This window comes from Limulus polyphemus, unplaced genomic scaffold (genome assembly GCF_000517525.1).
Source record: "Limulus polyphemus unplaced genomic scaffold, Limulus_polyphemus-2.1.2 Scaffold510, whole genome shotgun sequence".
Taxonomy (NCBI): Eukaryota; Metazoa; Arthropoda; class Merostomata; order Xiphosura; family Limulidae; genus Limulus; species Limulus polyphemus.
This window is the reverse complement of record NW_013666120.1, coordinates 278,546-301,061: the sequence shown is the minus strand read 5'-3', so window position 1 is coordinate 301,061 and position 22,516 is coordinate 278,546. Positions and strand designations below refer to the sequence as shown.

Here is a 22,516-nt window from a genome sequence, read left to right as displayed (position 1 = left end):
TCTAAAAAAGTAGAGGTATCAGCTAGATAAAGTGTGCCTACTTTTGAAAAAAAAAAAAATAAGTGTTAACAAAAAAAACGACAATTTGAATGTCAGTGAATAAATACTTTCTGATGAAACAATGGAACTCAAGCTCATCCAAAAAAGCAGCTCAAATAAATCCCGGTACTAGTACCACCTTAAAAAATAAGTTCGGGTACTCAATACCGGCAGAATTTTATCCCTGCTATAAACAACCATAAAGAGTAAACAAACGGCAATGCTTATTATAGTGATTTTCGATTTGCAAGATGTGAAGTATTTATTTCAAGTAACTCAATGAATGACAATTACTAGGAAGCTGCTCAAATAAATTTGCTCATCAGAGAAGTTTCTGAAGCAGCAATAACGTAATTATAAATATCTTTTCACTTGATGATACTTGCTGTTTGAATAACTGTTTATAATTTTCTCTAAAAAAAAAAAAGTGCGGTCCCAGTTTTAACATCTGAAAATCTCAGTGTGACCCGGTTTTATAACTTGAACTCCTGATCACTCTATCAAGATAGAATCCACATAACCATATGACAAAAAGTACCAAATAATACTTAGACTAAGATGATCGTATAGGCTACTGAACAAAACATTATTTACATCCAATCCAGGGCCCAAAACCATCTCGCTACCTTTTAGTAGTATGTAAGCTTCTCAGAAGGGAATGGTTCAACAGACGATGCAATAAATATTTACGGTGACAAATGTTGGGGGGGGGGGGGATTTTTTTCTTAAAATGTCGTGTAAGAGCTAGGCAGGAATGAGACAAAGTAGTACACTGATGGAGGGAATGAACCCTCTCGCTACGGGCTCAATTGGTGTGACCGAATTCGTAACCATCAGAGTTTCATACAATAACTCGTAACAGAATACATTTGTATATACTTAGCTTTATTGTTTTATTGCCCTTTGAACCATATCTAGCTAATGATCCTGCCAAATAAGTTGTAAATCACTTGGCGGACGTGCAGCTCACTTTACCGTATCGAATTGTGTACCGCACGAGCTTCTCGCGAGTATACCTAGTAAAGAATTATTATTATTATTCATTATCTTACTTAATCTAACCTAACACATTTCTAATGTTTAGATTTTAATTACTTTTATAATAATAGATAAAAATGCACATGAAAAACAAGAACTATAGTAATCAGCTTCAAAATTTTTACAAACCACCCCGCTACCTCTATTCCCTCACTTTAAGCACTGGTATAATCATCACAACTTAAAATTACCATGAGTAGTAACTTATAGCTCAGAATATCATTATTATACAACTTGTTTTGAAATCTGTGATAAACTCTGATTCTATGGAATTCATATTTTTCATTTTTATTTCTATGGAATTTATTCTGACAGAAATCTATGAATTCTTACTTTCAAACAAAATGCATGTTTATAAAGCTGCTTGTAACTAGGTAATGTGGGTGATACAGTAATTATATTATAGCTGCTGTATGCTTTAACAATATTACTATCTGAGTAGCATGTTAGCGAGAATATAGTATTTTTTGAAGGACAAATAGGCCTGTGATAATATTACATCGAACTATTTCATAGCTAGTCTAGAATGTATTTTTATTCAGATACATTCAACTAAATCTTTTGAATTCACACGCGGTAGTTCTATACATAGTTAGCGTCTTTCCAGTAAATTAAATATAAAAATATTATAAACATACACTGATCCTCTTGTTCAGGTAATGGTTACCTTACATACTACATTGGTTATCCTGTAGAAGATTATACCGACTTGGCCCCGTGTCTATAGTAGTATAAGTTGTTAAAATTGGTAATAGGTTAACTCCTGCCCTCCAGTGGCTCAGCAGTAAGTCTGAGACCTTATAACATTAAACACCGAGCTTGGATATCCACAGTGGGCACTGCACAGATAGCCCATTGTGTGGCTTTGTGCTTAACAACAAACAACTAAACAATATCAACCATCTAGCTCAGTTGCTAAATAACTCGCTAGCCCAGTGTTCACATCTGCTTGTGGGAAATGCTAAAAATATGTTGTTGTTTGTTGTTAAGCACAAAGTTATGCAAAGGGATATCTATGCTCTGCTGGTTTATAGCAGTATAAGTCTGCGGACATACTGCTGTACCACTGGAGGGCCTAAAAATATATACAAATGCCGTAGTTTAAATAGCTGCTAATTTCACCTAATTAGTATAGAACTTATCTTTATTCAAGTAATTGTTCTAAATGTTGTTACACGTAGTTATGACATTCTTGTTGACTAAATATCAAAAGGTCGTAAAGACGTAGCAATCCTTTTACTTAGGTAAAGGTTATATATGGCAATGACTAAAAGTTTATATCACTTTGGCCCTCTATCTGTGTCCTCTCTGGGTGAAGGGAGGAGGATAGATAGCAAACAGGTAGAATATAATTATGCTCCTTTTCGAAATTTTGTTCGGTTGTCTTGAAAATCATATATGTTATGACCAAAGCCTTCCATAGTGTATATTGATTTTGTCAACTTCCTGTTGCTTTCCTTCACGGGGCATGACTTTTTTGTGCTGTAGATTTCGAAATTCCATCAGTTCACCTTTCTAGACGTGTCAAATTTATACAATACACGCATCAGATGGATCTTGTTATGCCTCCTGTACTGCAACAGCAATTTCTTGGCGAATATGGAGATGAGTCTGCTTGCAACCATAATGCTGAATAGATCCAATCCTCAGAAACTTGGTGTACAACTATGGGATAATCTTCAACATGGATACTTGGCTAATGGCGAATGTTTGATTGTACAGGCATTGTGTTTTGGCAGCAGTGTTGCCCATTTCCACCAATATCGCTATTTTCCGGCATTGAAGCGACAATAGGGTTTGGTTTGTTTTGAATTTCGCGCAAAGCTGCGCGAAGCTTATTTGCGCTAGCCATCCCTAATTTAGCAGTGAAAGACTAGAAGGAAGGCAACTAGTCATCACCACCCACTGCTAACTCTTGGCCTACTCTTTTACCAACGAATTGTGGGATTAACCGTCAATTTATATCGCCCCCACGACTGAAAGGGCGAGTATGTTTGGTGGGACGGGGATTCGAACCTGCGACCTTCAGATTGCGAGTCGAGCGCCTTAACCACCTAGCCATGACGGGCCGGCGACAATAGGGACACATGTAAAAGCTACTTTAATTAAATTATAACACAAAGACATATGGAAAAGAGAAATGTAAGTGAGTTTCATAACTTGTAAACACAATTAGGTGTGTTAACCATTGGACATTTGCACATTATACAAATTTGATAAAAAGTTCCTATACATACTTGATGCCATCTTTAAAATTTTCTTGTATATTACTGCTAAAATACAAATTATTTGTTTCTCTAATAAATGTAATAAACTGCTAGACTCATCGATTACTGGCTAATGAAGGTGACAGAGTTTGATGAACAGTTTTTTCAAAACAAATGAATCAAGATATTTTCTCACCAGCCAAAGTGAAGAAGTGAAAGCTAATGTCCTGGAATGATTCTAATACACAGTAAAATAAAAGGTATGGCGTCATTTCACTACTAAAAATCTATATTGATATGTGAATGTATTATCTAGGTCAGAGATAAGTTTCAAACTTCATCAACATTGTGAAGTTGAGATTAAACTTAGTCACATATTAATTACTAGAGAATCAATATCACTTATATAGCACAACATGCAAGAAATATCTAAATTTTGAACGCGCTAAAAACGAATGATAAGATACATTTGATCGAACGAAATATATGTGTTTGAAAAGGATTATTAGTACAATTATAAGGAAGTTTTATGATTTATGGTGTAATTCATAAAATATTTCAGTGAATCGAATTAGACTGCTTTAGGATTTGTGTTAGGATATTTTTTTAAGAACACGAGCTTTATTTATTAACTAAACCTAAATGTTATCATATATAAAAGTGTTAAAATCACGAGATCGTGTTTAAGTTTGTTAGTCAGTTATCCTTCAAAAATAACATTATTTGCGAGGAGTTATTAATAAAATTCTCAAATATTGATGGTCTTGCTCTAGGAAAGTTACATGTGGATCACCCTAAAGACTATACGACTATACGAGGGTTGTCAGAAAAGTTCGTGGATCGATCTAAAACAAAAACAAATTAGAATGTATGATAAATATTTATGTTTAAACAACACGTAACATACAACTTAACTGCTTATTTTATGTGTTGCGGATTCTTGAAAGAAAGCAGTGAGCAGTGTTAAACTTTTCGAAGAAGATCGAACTTCGTGTCGAGATCTAATATTTTGTTAAAATGAAAATAACACCGCCAGAAATCCACCAGGACATGGAAGCAATATTAGGAGAGGGTGCTTCGGCATATTAAATAGTGCAAAAGTGGTGTGCTGAGTTCAAGCGCGATAGACAATCATGTGGAGATAATCTGAGGTCAGGTCAGAACTCGACATTGACCACAACATAAATTGTAGATACAATTTATAATTTGGTTATATATGATAGAATAATTACTATTATGAAGTTAGCAAAGGAAGTATTCTAAGCGACAGTATAAGCATGAGTAAGATTAATGCCAGATGGGTTCCAAAAATAGTGTCAATCTGAGCATAAATGAATCTGAGTTGTTGAAAGCCAACACTTGTTTTAAAGATTTCAATAGATTCATAACTATGGATGAAATGTGGGTTCACAACTTCAACCCAGAAACAAAAAAAGCAAAGTTTATAATGGAAACACCCAAGTTCACCACTCCAAAAAAAGTTCAAGTGACAACTCTCTGCTGGGAAGATCATGTCATCAATGTTTTTGGGGGATGCCAAGGACATTTTACTAGTTGATTATATGAAAATGGGTCAGACCATTATATTAGATTAAATTACGTCCTTAATCAACAAGTTTCGTCAAGAAATCAAAGAAATGAGAAGAGGATTGCTCAAAAAAGGTGTGTCCTTCCATCACGATAATGCTCCAGCTAATAGATTGCGTATTGCTTTGAACGCTATCCATGATGTTGGCTTCGAATTAATCAGTAACTCCCTTACTCACCGGATTTAGCTTCAAGTGACTTTTTTCTCTTCCCTAACCTTAAAATCTTTCTCAAATGTCGAAGATTTCTGAATGATGATGATCTCGTACATACCATCCAATAATGCATTGAGGACCAAGGAGAAGAGTTCTTTCAGAAGGGCATATAATACTTAAAGCACCGCTGGTGCAAGTGTATAGACTCAGGAGGATATTATGAAAAAAAGATCACAGTTGAATCGGTGTCTTTTTTCTTTTTAGGTTCGGCCACGAACGTTTTGGACACCCCTCGTGTCATCCTGATCAAGGGGTTAGCAATGCCCACTCTCAATGAAAAACAAGTTTTTCTACTCAACATAATATACCAACGTTAGTAGTTTCCCTGTTAGTTTCAACTAAAAATGAAATAAATATTTGTTTATTATTTATATTTTTCATTCATGTTTACTTCCGGACAAAATGAGCTGTTTTCAAAAGTTGTTAAGTATTTAATAATGTGATGAAATATTCAAACAAGACTGTGAATATTTTAACAACCGTTAGCTATTTCAATTAGTGTATGTGTTTCTATATGAGAAAAGTCCTAATTATTCTATTTTCCTCAATAAAAAAGTTGTGCTTTTCCAGATTAGGTGTTGCCTGCATGTGGAAAGAGTAATAATAATAAAATATTTGAAGATTGGGTAACAAGTTTTTACAGTTAATTGGAAATACTACTTTATCTTGCTTGATCCTCTGTTGTGTATAAATGGCCAAAAAAAAGTAGCCACAATTAAAAATCACGAGAAAGAGAGAGATATTGGTATATATCATCTGCTTCTTTATAAAAAAAAAATTAGTAAGAGCTGCTCCTAAAAATCTTACAAGAAATAAAAAATATCAAAATTAGTTACATACCTCATAATCCATGAGATTATTCGCAGTATTTAGACTCTTAGACTGATTGGACATGGCCTAGAGGTTAGTATGCCAGTCAGATCGTTGGCTTGAAAGTCTGAGGCTCAAACCAAATAACCCATTGATCATGTCCCGTACTTCCAGTTTTTATAACTATGACAGTTGGACCTGCTGTTTTGATAAAAGTAGTCACGTAATCGATAGGTTCTCCTTCCTCTTGTCAGCAGTTCTAAATTTAGAATGGTTATGTGTCGCATAAGGTGCTGTTCACGATGTAGATACTAAACATATACTTATAAATTCATATAGTAAGAACTGACAACAGAGCTATTCTCCCCTTACCATTAGTCCCATTATAAAATATGAAACAGGATATAAACAAAGTTATAAAAGAATGGGCATACTTAATAAAATTTGAGTGGTATTTGCTAGAAATGAAATTTAAAGAAAACAGCGAAAAATTAAAGTGTCTCTATCAAGTGAATAAGTTGACATTCAATATCTATCCAGTTCTAGCCAATTACATCACATCAACCCTTTACCTGTGATCATAAGTGGTCAACTATTCTGATAACTAATTTACACTAATATACATGGTAAAAAATATACACTCACAAACTCACTGTTTACGAAAGGAGAACCACAATGAACATTTGTAACACAGCAATTTGTATGCAATTATTTGTTTTTTCACTATTGGGAAATCGTATTTTAAAATGTTCTCTTTCTATTGGTTATAACCATCTACCTCAATTAAGTATAATTGGCTGACAAATCGCAACTCATTGTGCAACAAGTGGGCGTGACATCTGTCAAGAGTTCTTCTTGCTTGTTTTGAATTTAGCAGTGTAAGACTAGAGGGAAGGCATCTAGTCAGCACCACCCACCGCCAACTCTTGGGCTACTCTTTTACTAACGAATAGTGGGATTGACCATCACATTATAACGTCCCCACGGCTGAAAGGGCGAGCATGTTTGGTGTGACGAGGATTCGAACCCGCAGATTGCGAGTGGAGCGCTCTAACCACCTGGCCATGCCGGGCCGGTCGAGAGTTCCAAGAAACATATTTGTACACTGCCGTAAATTGTTGAAGACCTAAATTACAAATTGTGTTCAAACCTCTATAACAATGCTAGTATTAACATAAAACCAACCTACTTGTCTAAAGTATTTCAATAAATGTGATAAGAAAAATATATGTAAATACTTCTCGAAAACACTGATTGATTCAATTCTTTGTGTTTAAACAAAGCTACACACTTCACAACGTCTCGTCTTTATAACTTATCTTCATTTTTATGAGAAACATTTGACGTCAGCTTAGGATTTTTTAGGCATTCTAACATCGTGCGCCCTCTAGCTAACGTGCAAATTACAGCAATAAAAATAGAGTTTACAAAAATATATTGCTGGAAAGACTGTTTCTTCCCTTCACCCAAACACTCGTCTACAACATGCATACGAAGTACCGTGCACTTTACTTGAGACCTAAAAGAGGGCTCAAACACTTTTCTAGATACGGAGTATATTTATTAACATGACTATATAATACCATCTACTTATTAGAAGACATATTTAGCTAGTCATTGTACTGATGTAATTTCATGTAAAAATAATGTTTCTGAAAGGAATTATCTGAATACCGGGGGGGAATTTTCTTCCAGTTAGTTACTTTCAACAATTTAGTTTTCTTAAATATATATTTATTAGATTAATAAAAAGTGAAGTAACCTTTCAGAGTAGAAATACAATAATGAATTATACTCATATTTATTATTAAAAGATAAATATTGATTCAAAGATTCAGAGGGCAGGTAATGCAATGTAATATCATGGCGTCTGCTACGGGAGTAAAGCAGGGTTCATCCTGGATTCAAAAGAAAATTAATCTTCGACCTGTTCAACGAGGATGTCATTTGATAACCGATGAAATTTTAAAGGAAATCCCAGAACTTTTTAGGTTCGACGTTGGACTTTTTCATGTTCAAAGTAGGCTTTAACTATCTGCAAGTGCAATTTGCAATGTAGCTGTATTTACCCAAATTCCAAATTAATTTTTATACAGCATTATTATTGATAGTGGTGATACCAATATATGTAGTAGTATAGCAGAAGTACTGAATTAATCTGAAAAGTCTTACCTTGGTTATGCTAAGACCCAAACTCTCGGTGCTAATCTTTTAGTTTTACCTGTGTAGCTATCTTATTCTTAGAAGTTAAGTAAATTAGTAATACTACCAATAGTAATAGCAATATAAAACATGTGAAGATAAATGTTTTTAAAATTGAAATTTTATAACAGAATTTTGTTTTTTGAATTTTTCAATTTATAATGACAGAAATATTTATAAAAAAATTGTAGATGAAGTACAACCACCACACAACATAATGCATGCTATTTGTAATGTGTATAATCCATATGTTTATGAATAAATTATTTAAGGCCAAATAGAAAAAAAATACATGTTTAGTGTCCCTGCTCACTTCTTTTTTTTGCAGCTGCCTCCCCCACGTTTTTTGGCGATTTTTTTTCTATTTTAGAATTATCGTTTTTTGATCATACAAAGAAACAAAGAAAACTTCTGAAGAAAAAATGAGATGAACATTGTTGATTTATTTTGCCCCATTCCTTTATTTGTCATAAATAATTATGTATTGTTTCGATGAAAAAATGAAACAAAGAAAACTTCTGTTTGACATGGATCCTTTGAAAACAAGCAACAATCATGAATAAAAAGGGGTGCAAACTTTCCTTAAAAGAAGTCATTTAAAATAAAAGTACCTTCTCCTTTCTTTTTCAAAAACTCCACAAGCTAAACATGCTTTTTTTACTTGACCTAATACTTAGTTTTTAAACTTGTAATGCCATTTATCATTTAAAGCTACTTACTCTTTATTCATATATTACAAGTCAAAAATAACATGGGCAGTTCAAGCCTTATACTTATCTGTAAATAAAATTAACATGGAAAGTTGGGGCCTTCACCATAACCCTTACATTTTGCATTTGGATATGTTTTAAATTTCAATCTAACTGATTATTAGAGAATTTTGCTTACTATTTGTGGAATGTAGGATGGTGTAGCATATTATAAGTGTAATTAAAAGGAATATGAAATGTATTACTATAAATTTGATAATGACAAACTTGAGGAATTTATAGGAAAAAAAAATGTAGATTTTTAATGTTTAGTAATAGTATTAACATGTGAAACAGTTAGTATAATTTAGCTTTTAAAGTTAAAGATATCCATGGAGTTATTTTAGAAATGATTGTTATGTATTACCAGTGTATCAGCAGTTTCCATTGTTTACTGTTAAAAATTGTACTATGGAGTGCAAAATGGTTCTTGATTTTTAATCCTTTTTTTTCCCATACAAAAATTAGACCATTTTGTTAGAGTAAAAATACCCTTCTGTAACACAGATTTTGTTTGGGAAAAAATTTATAAGACTCTACAAAATATAATATACTCAGTATATTATATAGTAAATTTTAAATCAACTTGAAGATTTATATTATAAATTTAATTTTTTATTAGAAGCATTTGTGTGTTTTAATGAAAAAGTACTAATTTTTGTAAATATTTTTACAGTGCATGATGTGTTTCATACATTTTATTCCTATGCATTTCAGCAGTATCATTGAGCATTTACAAGAGTAAGTTCACTACTTTGAATAGGAATAACAGACAATCAAAACAGTACCGTATTCAATGACTTTTAGATATTTTCTCATAAACGGATTGGCTAATTTGATGGATATTTTTGGTATTACATGGCATATATATATATATGCCATGTAATACCAAAAATATCCATTTTACTCAAGTAATAAAATTAGTATGTACCAACAGATTATGCATTATTAATAAAAATTCTTAATAGTCCTTGTCAGTGACAATTGACAGCTTAAAACTTACTAGCTTTTGATATGATGTAACATGAAGTGGTTGTTAATCAGCCTATAACAGATTACCATACTAATTGTATACACAGGTAATATATTATGGAACGATACTTTTACAAACTAAACACAGTGTTTGCTGTTGACCTCCATGCATTATGTGTATAATAATATTACTCTTAGATACAGATAGTGTAATATTTATACAAATTCAGGTAGATAATTTTTATCGTATGTTTTTTTTTATTATCTTGAGATGTTATTCAGTTTTTACTCACTTATTTATTCTTGGGGGAATTATTATAAAATTAGAATTATAATAATCTGTGACTATGTACTGGAAATGTTACAGTAAAGCCTCATAATCTAATTTTAAGGTTACATTTCCTTTGTATCTAATAAGTTAAAAGCCTTGAATAGTATACCATCTTGTGGTTACTTTAGTGAAGTTGCAAAGGCATTTAATCTTATTTATGGGGCAGTATGCAAACACCTTCCTTTTTTAAATTTCTGTTACATTTATGTTTATTCTAGAGCATTCTTCTGATATGTTTCTTATAAATTAAATTTTTATTGGCTTAAATTCATATTTTATTTTATTTATGGTTTACTGACAAGTCTCTTCATGTTATTTTTACTCTCCACAGCTGCTGATACTACATATACTCATTTCTTTTTTTTCCCCATTTGAACTGCAAGAGTTTTTATAATCCCTTTACTTGCTAAGTCAGTTTTTGCACAATAAATCTTGTTAGGTTATTATAAGAATAGTTTTATTTGTCCTTATGGTAATTTAAATGTTTGTCTTAAAATGTTTTTTTAATTATTTGAAATTATTAAAATTGTATTTATGAAGAAATTACATTTACTTGTAATCCTAATGCAATTTCTAACTTGAAAGATTTGAATGATATGCAAGTTATTTTATAGGTATTTTGAACTGTCTTTGTTTAGTGTTTGAATATACTCAATATTTGTAATGTCATCACAGTACATCATTTACTTTTCAGTAATGCATACTTCTGCTAGCCTTGCTCTAAATGAGGTAAGTGAACATATAGTTTTTGCTTATATAAAACACACTAATCAACTCCTGTACACTACTAAGTCATGGTTAACTGAAACAAGTGTGTACATCATTGTATAATAGGCTTAAAAGGATAAAAATTAATGAAGTAAATAGAACTAAGATTATCATAGAAAGTAGATGGAAAAAATCAGCCTAAAGTATTAAAGTTTGTTTTTTATTCATAATTATTTTTAATTTATAACTACTTAATTGTTAGTATATTTTATTTAATAATAGCAGTTTAAAATACATGTGCAACTTTCATGGTTATCTATAAACAATACATCAGCCCAGCAAAAATATCATGTAAACACTGTAACATGTGCATCTTAAAAGTTATCTTTATTTTTAGAAAGTGAACAAAAGATTTTTCAGTTAATGTGCATTCTTACAAGTATTACAGAATGAAAATTTGATTTTTCTACCTGGGCATCAGAAGATACACATATCAGTAAAGTCAAAGAGCATTCTTTTTTTCTAAGCAGCATAAATTATTATATGTACTACATGTATCATATTTGTATACTTTTCTGATTCTTCAAGTTTATGCTTTATGATCTGCCAGTACTTTCAGTGCAAGCACTAAGCATTTTCTTCATGCATGTTTTACAGAGTGTCTGGCATGATGTGTATCACAGTTTACATGTTGTGATAATTATTCACAGAGTGAGGTATCAATTTCATTTGTAGTCTATATTTTAAATTTCCCACATACATACTATGCTTAAAAAAGTGTTTTGTGAATTTTGAGTTATTATGTAATGAAAAAAGTCACAGCATCTTATCCTGCTAGAAAGATGCTTGAGATGGAAATTTATCCTATTATTTTTTAAATAGTGAATTCCAAAACATATTTACCTCCACTCACACTACAGACATTACTCAAGTGATAGGGTTTCTTTGCCTTTGCCCATCTAAGCATTGGTCTGATTTTTTCTTGCTTGTTCTAGTTTTTTATTCTCCACTTAATAGCCTTTGGTGATACCTGTCTCGTGACCGTCTCCACCTATGCACCCTCTATCTTGGTATTGTACATAAGCACCTCCTTCAGATAATATTGTCACTTTTTCTGGACAAAGCATTCACTAATGGGTTTCTCTATCATACCATCAATGGAACTACTTTGAGTGTTCCTCGTGTTACCTATTTGTTTTTGGTAAAACTAAAAAAAAAAAATTGTTTGGTAAGCCAATTTACAGCATGCATTCCTGGATTCATTTATCTGGCACAGAGGTATATCAAGTCTCTCCTATCCAATCTCTGATATTTAGCATTCCTCATGAATCGGTTGAGGCTGTCCGTGACGTTATCTGTAGTGAGATGGAGAGATACATTTAGATCATTGGTGTTTCTACCGGGGCTCTGAGGCTGCACTTGTGGGCGATCCTGGACATTCGGGAGAAAATTTTGATTTGCTTTTTTTCAGCTCCTTCCTTTACTCTGTCAGCTTCTCAGGAGGCCAATTTGAATCAGCCACCTCTGGCTCCTTTTCTTAGATTTGTGCATTGATTGTGTGATGTTTTGAATCCTTCCACAGTTGCTTTTGAGTCTATGCCTTCCTTGATGGTAGAAAAGTCTGAGGGTGAGTATTTAGTTCTTTCTCCATCCCCTGATATTGTGGTTCGTGCAGGGAGATTTACTGTTCAGTTATGTGAAAGGACAGCTATGCCTTGTCCGCCACATTTGTCAGAACAACATGCTTTACCTACCACTGCCAGGTGGAAGCATATTTAGACTCTCAGAGAATAGATCTGCTCCTGGAAACCTGGGGTTTTAGAACAGAGTCTGTGTTCAGCCTGAATGGATCACAATTGTCTTGGATTCCTATGACCCTAACTAAGGTGCTGAGATATTTATCATCCCTACACTTTTTTTTTAGGAAGCATCTCTGCAATTGTCACATCACTTTGATGATGAGTTGGAACCATTATTAGCATATACATTGGTTCGATTGTCAGCTTCTGCATGTTTCCTAGTCTCTCAGCTGGTATGTTGTTGGGATTTGTTTGATAGAGATGAGTTGTTGGAGGACGTTTGTCTCCCTGCTACCACCCTCCATGAGTAATGTGAGCCCCTTTTCTCCAAACCTTGATTTTTGCGGGATTCCGGAGTCTTTGGATTTGAGGGTTGATGTCGCCTGTCTGCATTCTTCCCTGTTGTTGTTGCTTTGTGACTTTTCTTGGTTTCTACAGGGAGTCATAGTTCCACCTCTATTCGAGTGTCCCAACATCAGCCCCTTGGTCCATGGGTACCTAGAATAGATTTCACCCATATCCACGAGATTCCTCCACTTGGTCTAAATTCTACCAGTGGTAGCAATGACTACCGTATTGCAATCATGGTCTGTAGGGGGGCTTGGCTCTGAGAGTTTCTGGATGTGAGGAAAATCTTTACCACAGATTCAGGATTAGTCATTCACTTCACATCTCCACCACCATTATTCCCCCAGCCTGTTGTGTTTCTGCCTACTGCAGATCCTCGGATTTCAGAACTTCATTCCATTGCTATCAGAGATTTGTTAGTCTAAGGGGCAGTGATGAGAGTCATTCCAGTTCTTCTGGGTTTTATCCCTGTCTGTTTGATGTACCCAAGAAGATGGGAGATTGGCATCCAGTCATTGATTTTTCTCGTCCAAATCAATTCCTAGACCCTCCAAAGTTCACGACGGTGTCATTTCTCACTCTGTATCAGAGCCAAGAGATTTCTTCTCGCCCCAACACAGTATGTTATCCACTTTTTCAACATGTATCTTAGTTGTGTTCAGCCAACTCCCATCTGGCTCCTTGCTATGGAACAGGAAGTCTGATTCTTACATCTCCTTGTCTCATGGTTCTCTTATCTTTTGGGAATGTGAGCATCACTCGATTCCCTCATTCCTTTGGGAGGTGTGAACTGCAGATCCCTTTAATGGTCTCTGTGCAATCAATGGATCATGAACTGTGATCCACTGGATTCCCTAGTTTCCTTATTCAGGATCCACATCTTAGATCTTGAGTAGTGATTAGATTGGAACAATACTGCAATCAGTATTCCTCTGCTGCAAACTTCTTCAGAAATCCATCTTTTCACAGATGTCTCACTTCATGGATGGGGTGCATATCTCAAAGGTCGGGAATTCCAGGGCCTATGGATGGACAATATGGCTTCCCTCCATATTGTTTTAGAACTTCTTGCTGTTCAAAGGGTGGTGTCTCAAGGTCTGGAATTATTGAGGGACAAAGTCATATACCACCATAGAATTGTTGGAGTGTGCATCATGCCTACATTTCCCATCCAGAGGGCATTCGGTCCAGGTCTCTTTGTTTTCGACCTTGGATCTTCTATATTTGGCTCACTACCATCATATCATCCTACTAGATGGCTATGTTCTGGGGGTGATGAATTTGGTGGCAGATCAATTGACTCATCTCTACTGGATTCTCCCGACAGAATGGATGCTTCATCAAGGGGTTTTTCCATTGGATTTGTTCTTGGTTCAAGACATCGATGATCAATGTGTTTGCCACTCATTGGAACACTCAACTACCAGCATTTTGGTCTCTGGTACCTCACTCTCAGCCTTGGCAATAGATGCATTCCTTCAAGACTGGACTGGTTTGCACCTATATGACTACCCACCGATTTGTCTGTTTTACAGAGCCCTTGCAATGATTCATTCAACCCCTGGTCACATTCTGTTGATAGCACCAGATTGGCCAGCTCAATCCTGGTTTCCACTTCTGTATTACCTTCAGGAATGCTCATCTCTTTCATTTCCTCTTTGGCCGTCTCTGTCAAGACAGCCACAATCTGACATTTTACATTCATCCATCCCGAGGCTCAAGCTTCATGCATGGATGATATGTGGTCCTTTGCACAATGTTGAGGTTTAACTTCTAAGGTTGCAATGTGCCTGTCTCAGACTCTGCATTATCCCGTGATAGACATTTATCAATGGCAATGATACACATATTGACAACGGTGTATTATGTGGAGGTTGAACCCATTTCGTCCAGACATGCCAACCATAGCTCAGTTTTTGACCTGTCTCTTTGACAAGGATTCCGCATCTTCCACAATATTTCTATATAAGGCAGCCTTTTCAGCTACCTTGTGATACTTAGAGACAGAAATTCTTTGAGTCCCTAGTGCTCTCTGGTCTATTCAAGTTGCTTGAGGTCCTTTGTCCCAAAAGACCATTTCAGTTACCTAACTGGGATATAAAGGTGGCATTACATGCTCTTTCTTGACATCTGTTTGAGCCCTTAACTTCATTTATCATATATCACCTTTCCATTAAGGTTTATTTTGTGTTGCTGCTGGCCTGCAGATGTTACCGGTCAGAGTTGTGTGCATTGCACATGCACAGGATGCTTTGTCATTCTACCTACATCCATCTATACCCAGACAAGTCCATCTTACCTAAGACACTGGCAGCCAGAGAATGGGATAAATTATTTTCACTGATTCATCTTACTGCTATTTTTCATCTCTATGACCAATTGGATCCTGATCAAGTGTTATGTTAAGTGAGGACCTTGAAATGTTATATTGCATGCACTAAAGCTTTGAGATGCTAGACAATGGCTTTTTTATTCATTGTGACCCTTCAGTTTCCTGGAATGTATCCCCAGTTATCTTGACTGGGTGGGTATGAAAATTGATCAATATTGCTTATTCTGGGCTCTCTTTGGAGGTGAGGAGACTTCTGTGAGTCACATTTTTTCAGATTCTTCAAATTTCTCTGTCCTTAGTGGCCTGGTTGAATTGCCTGCTGGAGGACATTGTGTGGGTTGTTATGTGAACCTCCCCAATACTTTAATATCACATTATTTGCATGATCTGACCATATCTTCCTCTGAGGGTTTTTGACCACCCCCTGTAGCTATCCACTAGAATATACAGAGGGATGAGTATTTTCATCACTAATGTCGTCTCTTATTTTCTTTCCAGGGTCCCTTACCTCTTTTTCATAGTGTTGACAGTTCAAGTGTTGACCAGTCAGGTGTGCTTTTATCAAAACAGATCTGCACTAGCAACTACTAACAATATTCATTATCTAGGTTACAACAGGCTCTGTAGAAATTAGGTGTTCCGTAAGACCACTTAGAGGCAGACTGGGTGGTATTATGGTACTATGTTGAACTGCCACTCATGGACTATCAAGAGTAAAGTATTAGGGGATCCTGCCCATCATGATGATCAATGGACTGAATAATTCAGAGTTGATTTGCTTTTAAAAATGTAGGCAATTTGGTTCACCTATTGCACTGTTTCCAGAGTATTGTTCCTCAGGACTATCCAATGCACATTACCCCCCCCCCCCTATTTTCTACAAGTGGAGCTAGGGAATCCTTACTGCTGCCAGTTTCCAGTCACTGGGGTGCTGGACAGAGGTTATTCCTCCAAGGTGTTTGAATGACTTTCTTCCACTCTTTGAGAAGAGGGTGAAGTTAGGGGCCTTCATCCAGTACCCTGGATGTCTTTTTCTCAAATGTTGGTAGGAACTGCACCAGCCTATGTAGAAGCCTATTTGTAATACCGGCTCAGATTTGATGCTCAACTATCCAGTTGGGTTGAGTGTGGCCCTTCTTTTTTGATCAATATTGGTTCAGTACAATTGTTCATGGAAGAAGGTCCATTGTCTCATCATAATTCTGAGTGCAGAGTGGTTCCATCCTGGGTCTGTGTTTGAGCATCTGTTGTTTCATGTCTTTGCTATAATTCTGGGGGCAAGTGGACTTTTCCTTGCCCACAGAGTTGAGGAGTGAGGACAAGTGTTCATAATTCCAGACCAGATGAGTTCTGTTTCCTCAGGTTGAGTATGGCATACAGGATCCCGTCATTCTGAGTTTTGGGTGTTGCCTTTTGGACTTCTTCATGCTGAGGAGAGGGTTTGTCCACTTTGGTGTTGCTCACCTTCTCATCATGATTCCGGTGGCTCAGAAGGCATCACTCTACAGCAACAGGTTGGGATCCACTCACAAATATATCTCTTGTGGTCCAAATGCTGAAGCCATCAACTTGTGATTTAGGGGCCATGGTCCTATAATTCCAACCCCAAGCAGTGGAACCTCGGCTACCTGGTTGGGGCCTGGCCAATGGTGATGATGGATCATGTCAACTTCTACTCGCAGTGCATGATTTAGGATCCAGGTGAAGAGCATACCTGTTCTGGATGTAGTGTGGTTCCCCCACTAGGGTGCTAATTTTCTATTAGCATGACCACAATTTATGCAGGCACATTCTGTATGGATAATGCTCTCATCAGCCCTGCCACCTTATCAATGTGGAATTCTAGCTGTTGTGTGAGAGGAGGTAAGTATGTTTAGGAAGTTAACAATTTCTTAAATCGAAAATGTATTTCCAATAATACTTACCTCCTTTCACACTCTTCCGCCCTTCCTCCCCACTAAGAGCTAGCGTTAGAGACTGCGGAATGGGTCAGTCTAGAAAAAGTGACAATATTATCTGAAAGAGGTGCTTATGTAAAGTACCAAAATAAAGGGTGCATTGACATTGGTGGGGAGTGTCAGGAGACAGATATCAGCAAGAGCAATTAAGTGAGGAATAGAAGACTGGAGCAAGTGAGAAAAAAGCAGACCAATGCTTAGAAGGTGAAAGGAGAAGAAATCGTAGCAGTTCAATAATAACTGTAGTGTGAGCGGAGGTAAGTATTATTGGAAATACATTTTCAATATAGCAAAATGTTAACTTACTGTGCTTCAAAGACTTTTTGACGAAACTAAAAAGTTGCAGACCTGTTATGAATGAATATATATTTATGAGTAGTTTATTACAGTGGATGTAAAATACTTGTACTGTAATGGAAGATACCCTTTGACAAAACCAAATTGCAACTATATTCCTTATCTCACATAGTTAACTTTGTACATAACTGAAATGCTTGACTAAATTTGACTGTTCATGGCCTAACATGGATTTTGTTAAGGTTGTTTAGAGCAAGTATTTACCCTGGAGAAATTATATATCATGCTGGTAATTTCCTTATAAACAAGTTTCTTTTCAAAGCCTGTTATTGACAGTTCTCTTTAATTTCATAATCCAAAACGTTGGTAATAAAATATTATTGTTTTATTGCAGAACTGGGATCCAGATGTTCGGTAAGCAGTTACACTAATCTATAACATTAATAATTTTTATTACATTGTGTTGTTCAATTAGTTTGTTTTATTCAAACTTGAATGTTTTCCTCAGTATTAACTTATTTAGTTACGTTCTGAATTGTAATGCATTTTCCAGGAATTGAATCAGACACTTACTGGTTGATCTTTTCCAGAAATACATTAAGTTCATAGTATATTGATTACAGTTCTACAGAGTAACAATAGATGAACCTCATTTGATTTGCAGTAATTAAGAGCCATTTTCATCATAAAAAAAGGAAAAGCCATAAAATAAAAGAAAAAAAAATATTAGACACTATGAAATGAAAATGATTTATGTGTGTGAATGATTCATACATAAAAGGTATTTAAGAATTATATAGTTTTGTTTGGAAAGCTTAATTTGACACAATGGCAAGAATTAACCCTAAAAAGGTGAGATATAGGTATATGTTAAAAATGAATACATAATAACAAAAAAACATTAAAAAAAGGAAACATTTTCAGCTCTCAGTCTTCGGCAGGGAAGAATTAAAAATTTTTTTGTAGATAGGTTCAAGAACAAGTGTTTAATTTTTTTAATTATATAATTGTCTGCTTTAAATATTAAAATAATGCTTACAATATTTAAGTAGAATATATGTAAAACATTTTCTAGTATTGTGTGGCATTGTTTTGTAGATCATGTTGGCTGAATAATTACAGATATGTTAGTTTAAAAAAATTAATGTATAAAATTAGAATGTGAAACTCAAATTGTGAATAATAACTTTATTAGTGCATTGAGGCTGGGCCCGGCATGGCCAGGTGGTTAGAGCTCTCGACTCGCAATCTGAGGGTCGCGGGTTCGAATCCCCATCACACCAAACATGCTCGCCCCCATCTGTACTCAAAGGTTTCTTTCCTGTATGAAGTGTCATGATATTAAACCTGTCTTTAAAGTCATCATATGAATTACATGTAAGAAAATTATATATGATATTGTAAGATGTTCCAACTAAAGACCAAAATTTCAACCTCGTTTGATAATCATGCTTGACACTAGCTGTGTTATTTACATTTTAAAAATATACATATAGTTCAATTGGCCGATAAATGTATTTACTGTAAGTAAATATCACTAGTTTAAGGGCAATAGGTTAGAAGCCTTAACCCTTTTTTTTTTGAATTTCGTGCAAAGCTACACGAGGGCTATCTGCGCTAGCCGTCCCTAATTTAGCAGTGTAAGACTAGAGGGAAGGCAGCTAGTCATCACCACCCACTGCCAACTCTTGGGCTACTCTTTTACCAACGATTGGTGGGATTGACCGTCACATTATAATGCCCCCATGGCTAAAAATTCTTAAATAAAGATATTAAGTATTAGTAGATGTTTGTTAGTTTTATATTTACTAAGTGCTGTTCTGTTTTCTTATGTGCTATGAAAATAGAGTTTTCTGAGTGAAGCATCATTTAAGAACTTAAAATCTTAATTAGAGACGTATTATTTAATATCTGTTTTGAATGGAGTTCGTAGTGAAAAAGTGTTACATACATTAATGACTAAAGTTCTTCTATATGTTTGGACTTGAAATTAATGTCCTTCATTTTGATTTATGTTTTGTAACCTGTAATGAATTACATGCATTATTTTAAACATCTGGTATATTATGTAAAATTTAATGCCAATTTGTAAGAAAAATACATTAAGAGCACTGTCTTTTCATTTCTGTTTGGAATGATATGAGCTACTGTAATTATACTTTTGAAATATTAGTTATTAAATAGTAAAGTACATTTTGTGTTTTGAAAGAATTTTGTTTTGTTGTTATGACTTTTTCCAGTAGTGAAAGTATTTTTTTTTCTTTGTCACAGGCAAGATGTTGAGATGTTTCTAACCCAGTTGGTACCAGAAGTAAGATTACAATTGTTTTGTTGTTATGACTTTTTCAAGTAGTGAAAGTATTTTTTGTTTCTTTGTCACAGGCAAGATGTTGAGATGTTTCTAACCCAGTTGGTACCAGAAGTAAGATTACAATTGTTTTGTTGTTTTTCTACCAAACATACTTAGTACCATGTAATATTAAATAACAAAACAGAAGAATAAATGAAGCAATTTTACTGATGTCAACACATAAAGTATGTGTACTTGCAATATTTTGGCCTTAGTCTCATTTCAAGCACAAGATACTCATTAACAAAAACTTTTAGGCCTATGGTGAAAACATACACAATAAAAAAAATTTGTGTTGAAAGCAGTAAAACTTTATTATTTGAATATGATAGTCACTCTTACATATTGTTTAAGACTGTATAGGACAATGTAATTACACTTCTTAAGTTAAAAAAAAACAGAGATAGATTATAATACAGAAAACATTATTCAGTATGTAGGCTGTTTGTGTGTAATGTTTTTTTCAGAAATGTCGTGTTATTGTACAGTATATATATTTTGTGTCAACCAACAAAGAAACTTTTTAGTATTTCTACAAACATGTGTTGTTTTTTTGTAAAATCCACAATGCCAAAAGTTCACAAAGATTGTAATTATTTGATAGAAATAAAAAATGTTCAGACATCAACTTTTACTTCTTGGCATAATTTTACACACTTATTGTACTTTTCATCTCCACTTACATCTGTCTGTCTATTTATTGTGTAGTTATTTATATGCATGTTGCATAACATATTTGAAAACCTTTGAAAGAGTGTAGGTATTAGTTCTTCAGTTTTCTATGAATGAAGGGTTTCAATTTTAAAGGTTAACTTCAGATATAGAGTGCTTCTCACAGATGTGTTTGATTTATTAATGCTTTTAAATGTGATGTACTCTAAATTTGTGTTAGAAAAAGACTGTGGAACTTTACAATAAAAATTTAATTTTTTTGAATTCCTAACATATAAAATTGTGAAATACCCTATGTTTTATGATTAAGAACTTGCAATTGGCTTTAAAAGTTTTGTATACAACATGTCGATTTTGTGTTAGATATTATGAAAAGAGATGTCAAACTATTAAAAGTTATTAAGTTAGATAATTTGAATATTTTATTTTCATTTATAATTCACACCAAGTATTAAATATTAAATAACAAATTATTTAAGTTAGTGAAGATTGTTTTTCTGACTTTTTTTTCAGTTGTAGAAAATGTTTTATAACGTGAAAAAGTTATATTGTACATATAGCATGTGTCGTATATCTTTTGCTTGAGTTAGCTTTTTATAATGTTGGTGGTAACTGCAAATTTAATTTTCATTCTTTGTGTATATCAAGTTTTTTCTCCTTGATGATATATGAGGGATTTAAAATGCTAACATGTGTTATACACTCTTTGTAAGATGATAATTAAAAAAAATTATTGATTTTCACAGAGTACACCTTTTCGTCATTCTTGTGAAGGTCCTGATGACATGGTAAGTTACAAGATTACGTACAAGTGTTCAAGATAAATTTTGCCATAGTTGTGATTTGAGACACCACAGTTTTTTATTAGGCTAATATTTGTAGAGCTTACACTCATATGAGTCATTATCATCATGTTTAGGCAGTTAAAAATGCATTTTTATGAAGTGATGGGTGATATAGATATATATATGTGTGCACATGTTTGACTTCAATTACTCCTGTCATTGTTGATATGAATTACTAGAAAACACTTTTGTTGCATGCTTTTTTTATAATGAGTATATACATGTGTACAAAAAGGTGGGCTTTCATTGACATTACAAGAGCCAACATAGATTTCTCAAGCTGCATATTTGTTAAAGTATTCTAATTCAGAATATTCTTACTGTTCCTGTACAATTTTCCTTCATATCATTCTTAAAATCAGATTTATTCCAAAGCTTTAAATTTTTTTTTAAATAATGATCTGCATTACTACATAACAGTTACTGCAGTTTTGTTTCTTGTACTACTGCAGCACAGTTTTCTAGAAATTCAACATGGTTTAAGAAATGTTTGCTTGTAGACCAAGATCTGCCACAGTATTGAATTTATTCTTATCCTCTTAGTTGAAAGAGTATTTCCAAGTAAACGTACTTCAGCAAGATCTTGAACTTGTTCTTTTGGTCATGCTCCAAAGATTATTTCTTGATAAATTACTTTATTAAACTTGTTCTTTTGGTCATGCTCCAAAGCTTATTTCTTGATAAACTTATTCTTTTGTTTCTAATTCAAGATTGGTTGTTAATCACTAACTATAAAAGGCTTATTCCCTTTGTCACTCTGTCAAGAACTCTTTCATGCTCCTTTTTTTAGTAATGCTCAATATTCCTCTTGATTTGTTAAAAAGGTTTGTTTTTTTATATATACTATTTTTTGATAATTTTGGTGATATAACAGCAAAATAGTTTATTTCAGAAGTTGTAGCCAAAAGCAAAATAAAATTTACCTAGTAGTGTTTCAGCTAAGCCTTACCTTGCATTTATGTATTAGGCCTAATGCTTAAAATACCGTATTTTTCGGAATATAAGACGAACCCTTATTTTGAAGACAAAGTTTTGGGGGAAAAAAAAGACTACAGTC

At 34.1% G+C, this 22,516-nt stretch overlaps 1 protein-coding gene across 1 annotated transcript in view; it reads left to right on the top strand.

The window, feature by feature from the left end:
• Positions 1 to 7,759: 7,759 nt before the first annotated feature.
• The window catches only part of LOC106458759 (UPF0047 protein YjbQ-like), a 24,524-nt gene continuing 9,767 nt past the window's right edge, over positions 7,760 to 22,516 (top strand). The window contains exons 1-5 of the mRNA XM_013918308.2: positions 7,760 to 7,916; positions 10,845 to 10,879; positions 17,987 to 18,006; positions 19,864 to 19,903; positions 21,361 to 21,402. Coding sequence (XP_013773762.1) covers positions 7,760 to 7,916; positions 10,845 to 10,879; positions 17,987 to 18,006; positions 19,864 to 19,903; positions 21,361 to 21,402 — 294 coding nt within the window. The remainder of the gene's footprint in view (positions 7,917 to 10,844; positions 10,880 to 17,986; positions 18,007 to 19,863; positions 19,904 to 21,360; positions 21,403 to 22,516) is intronic.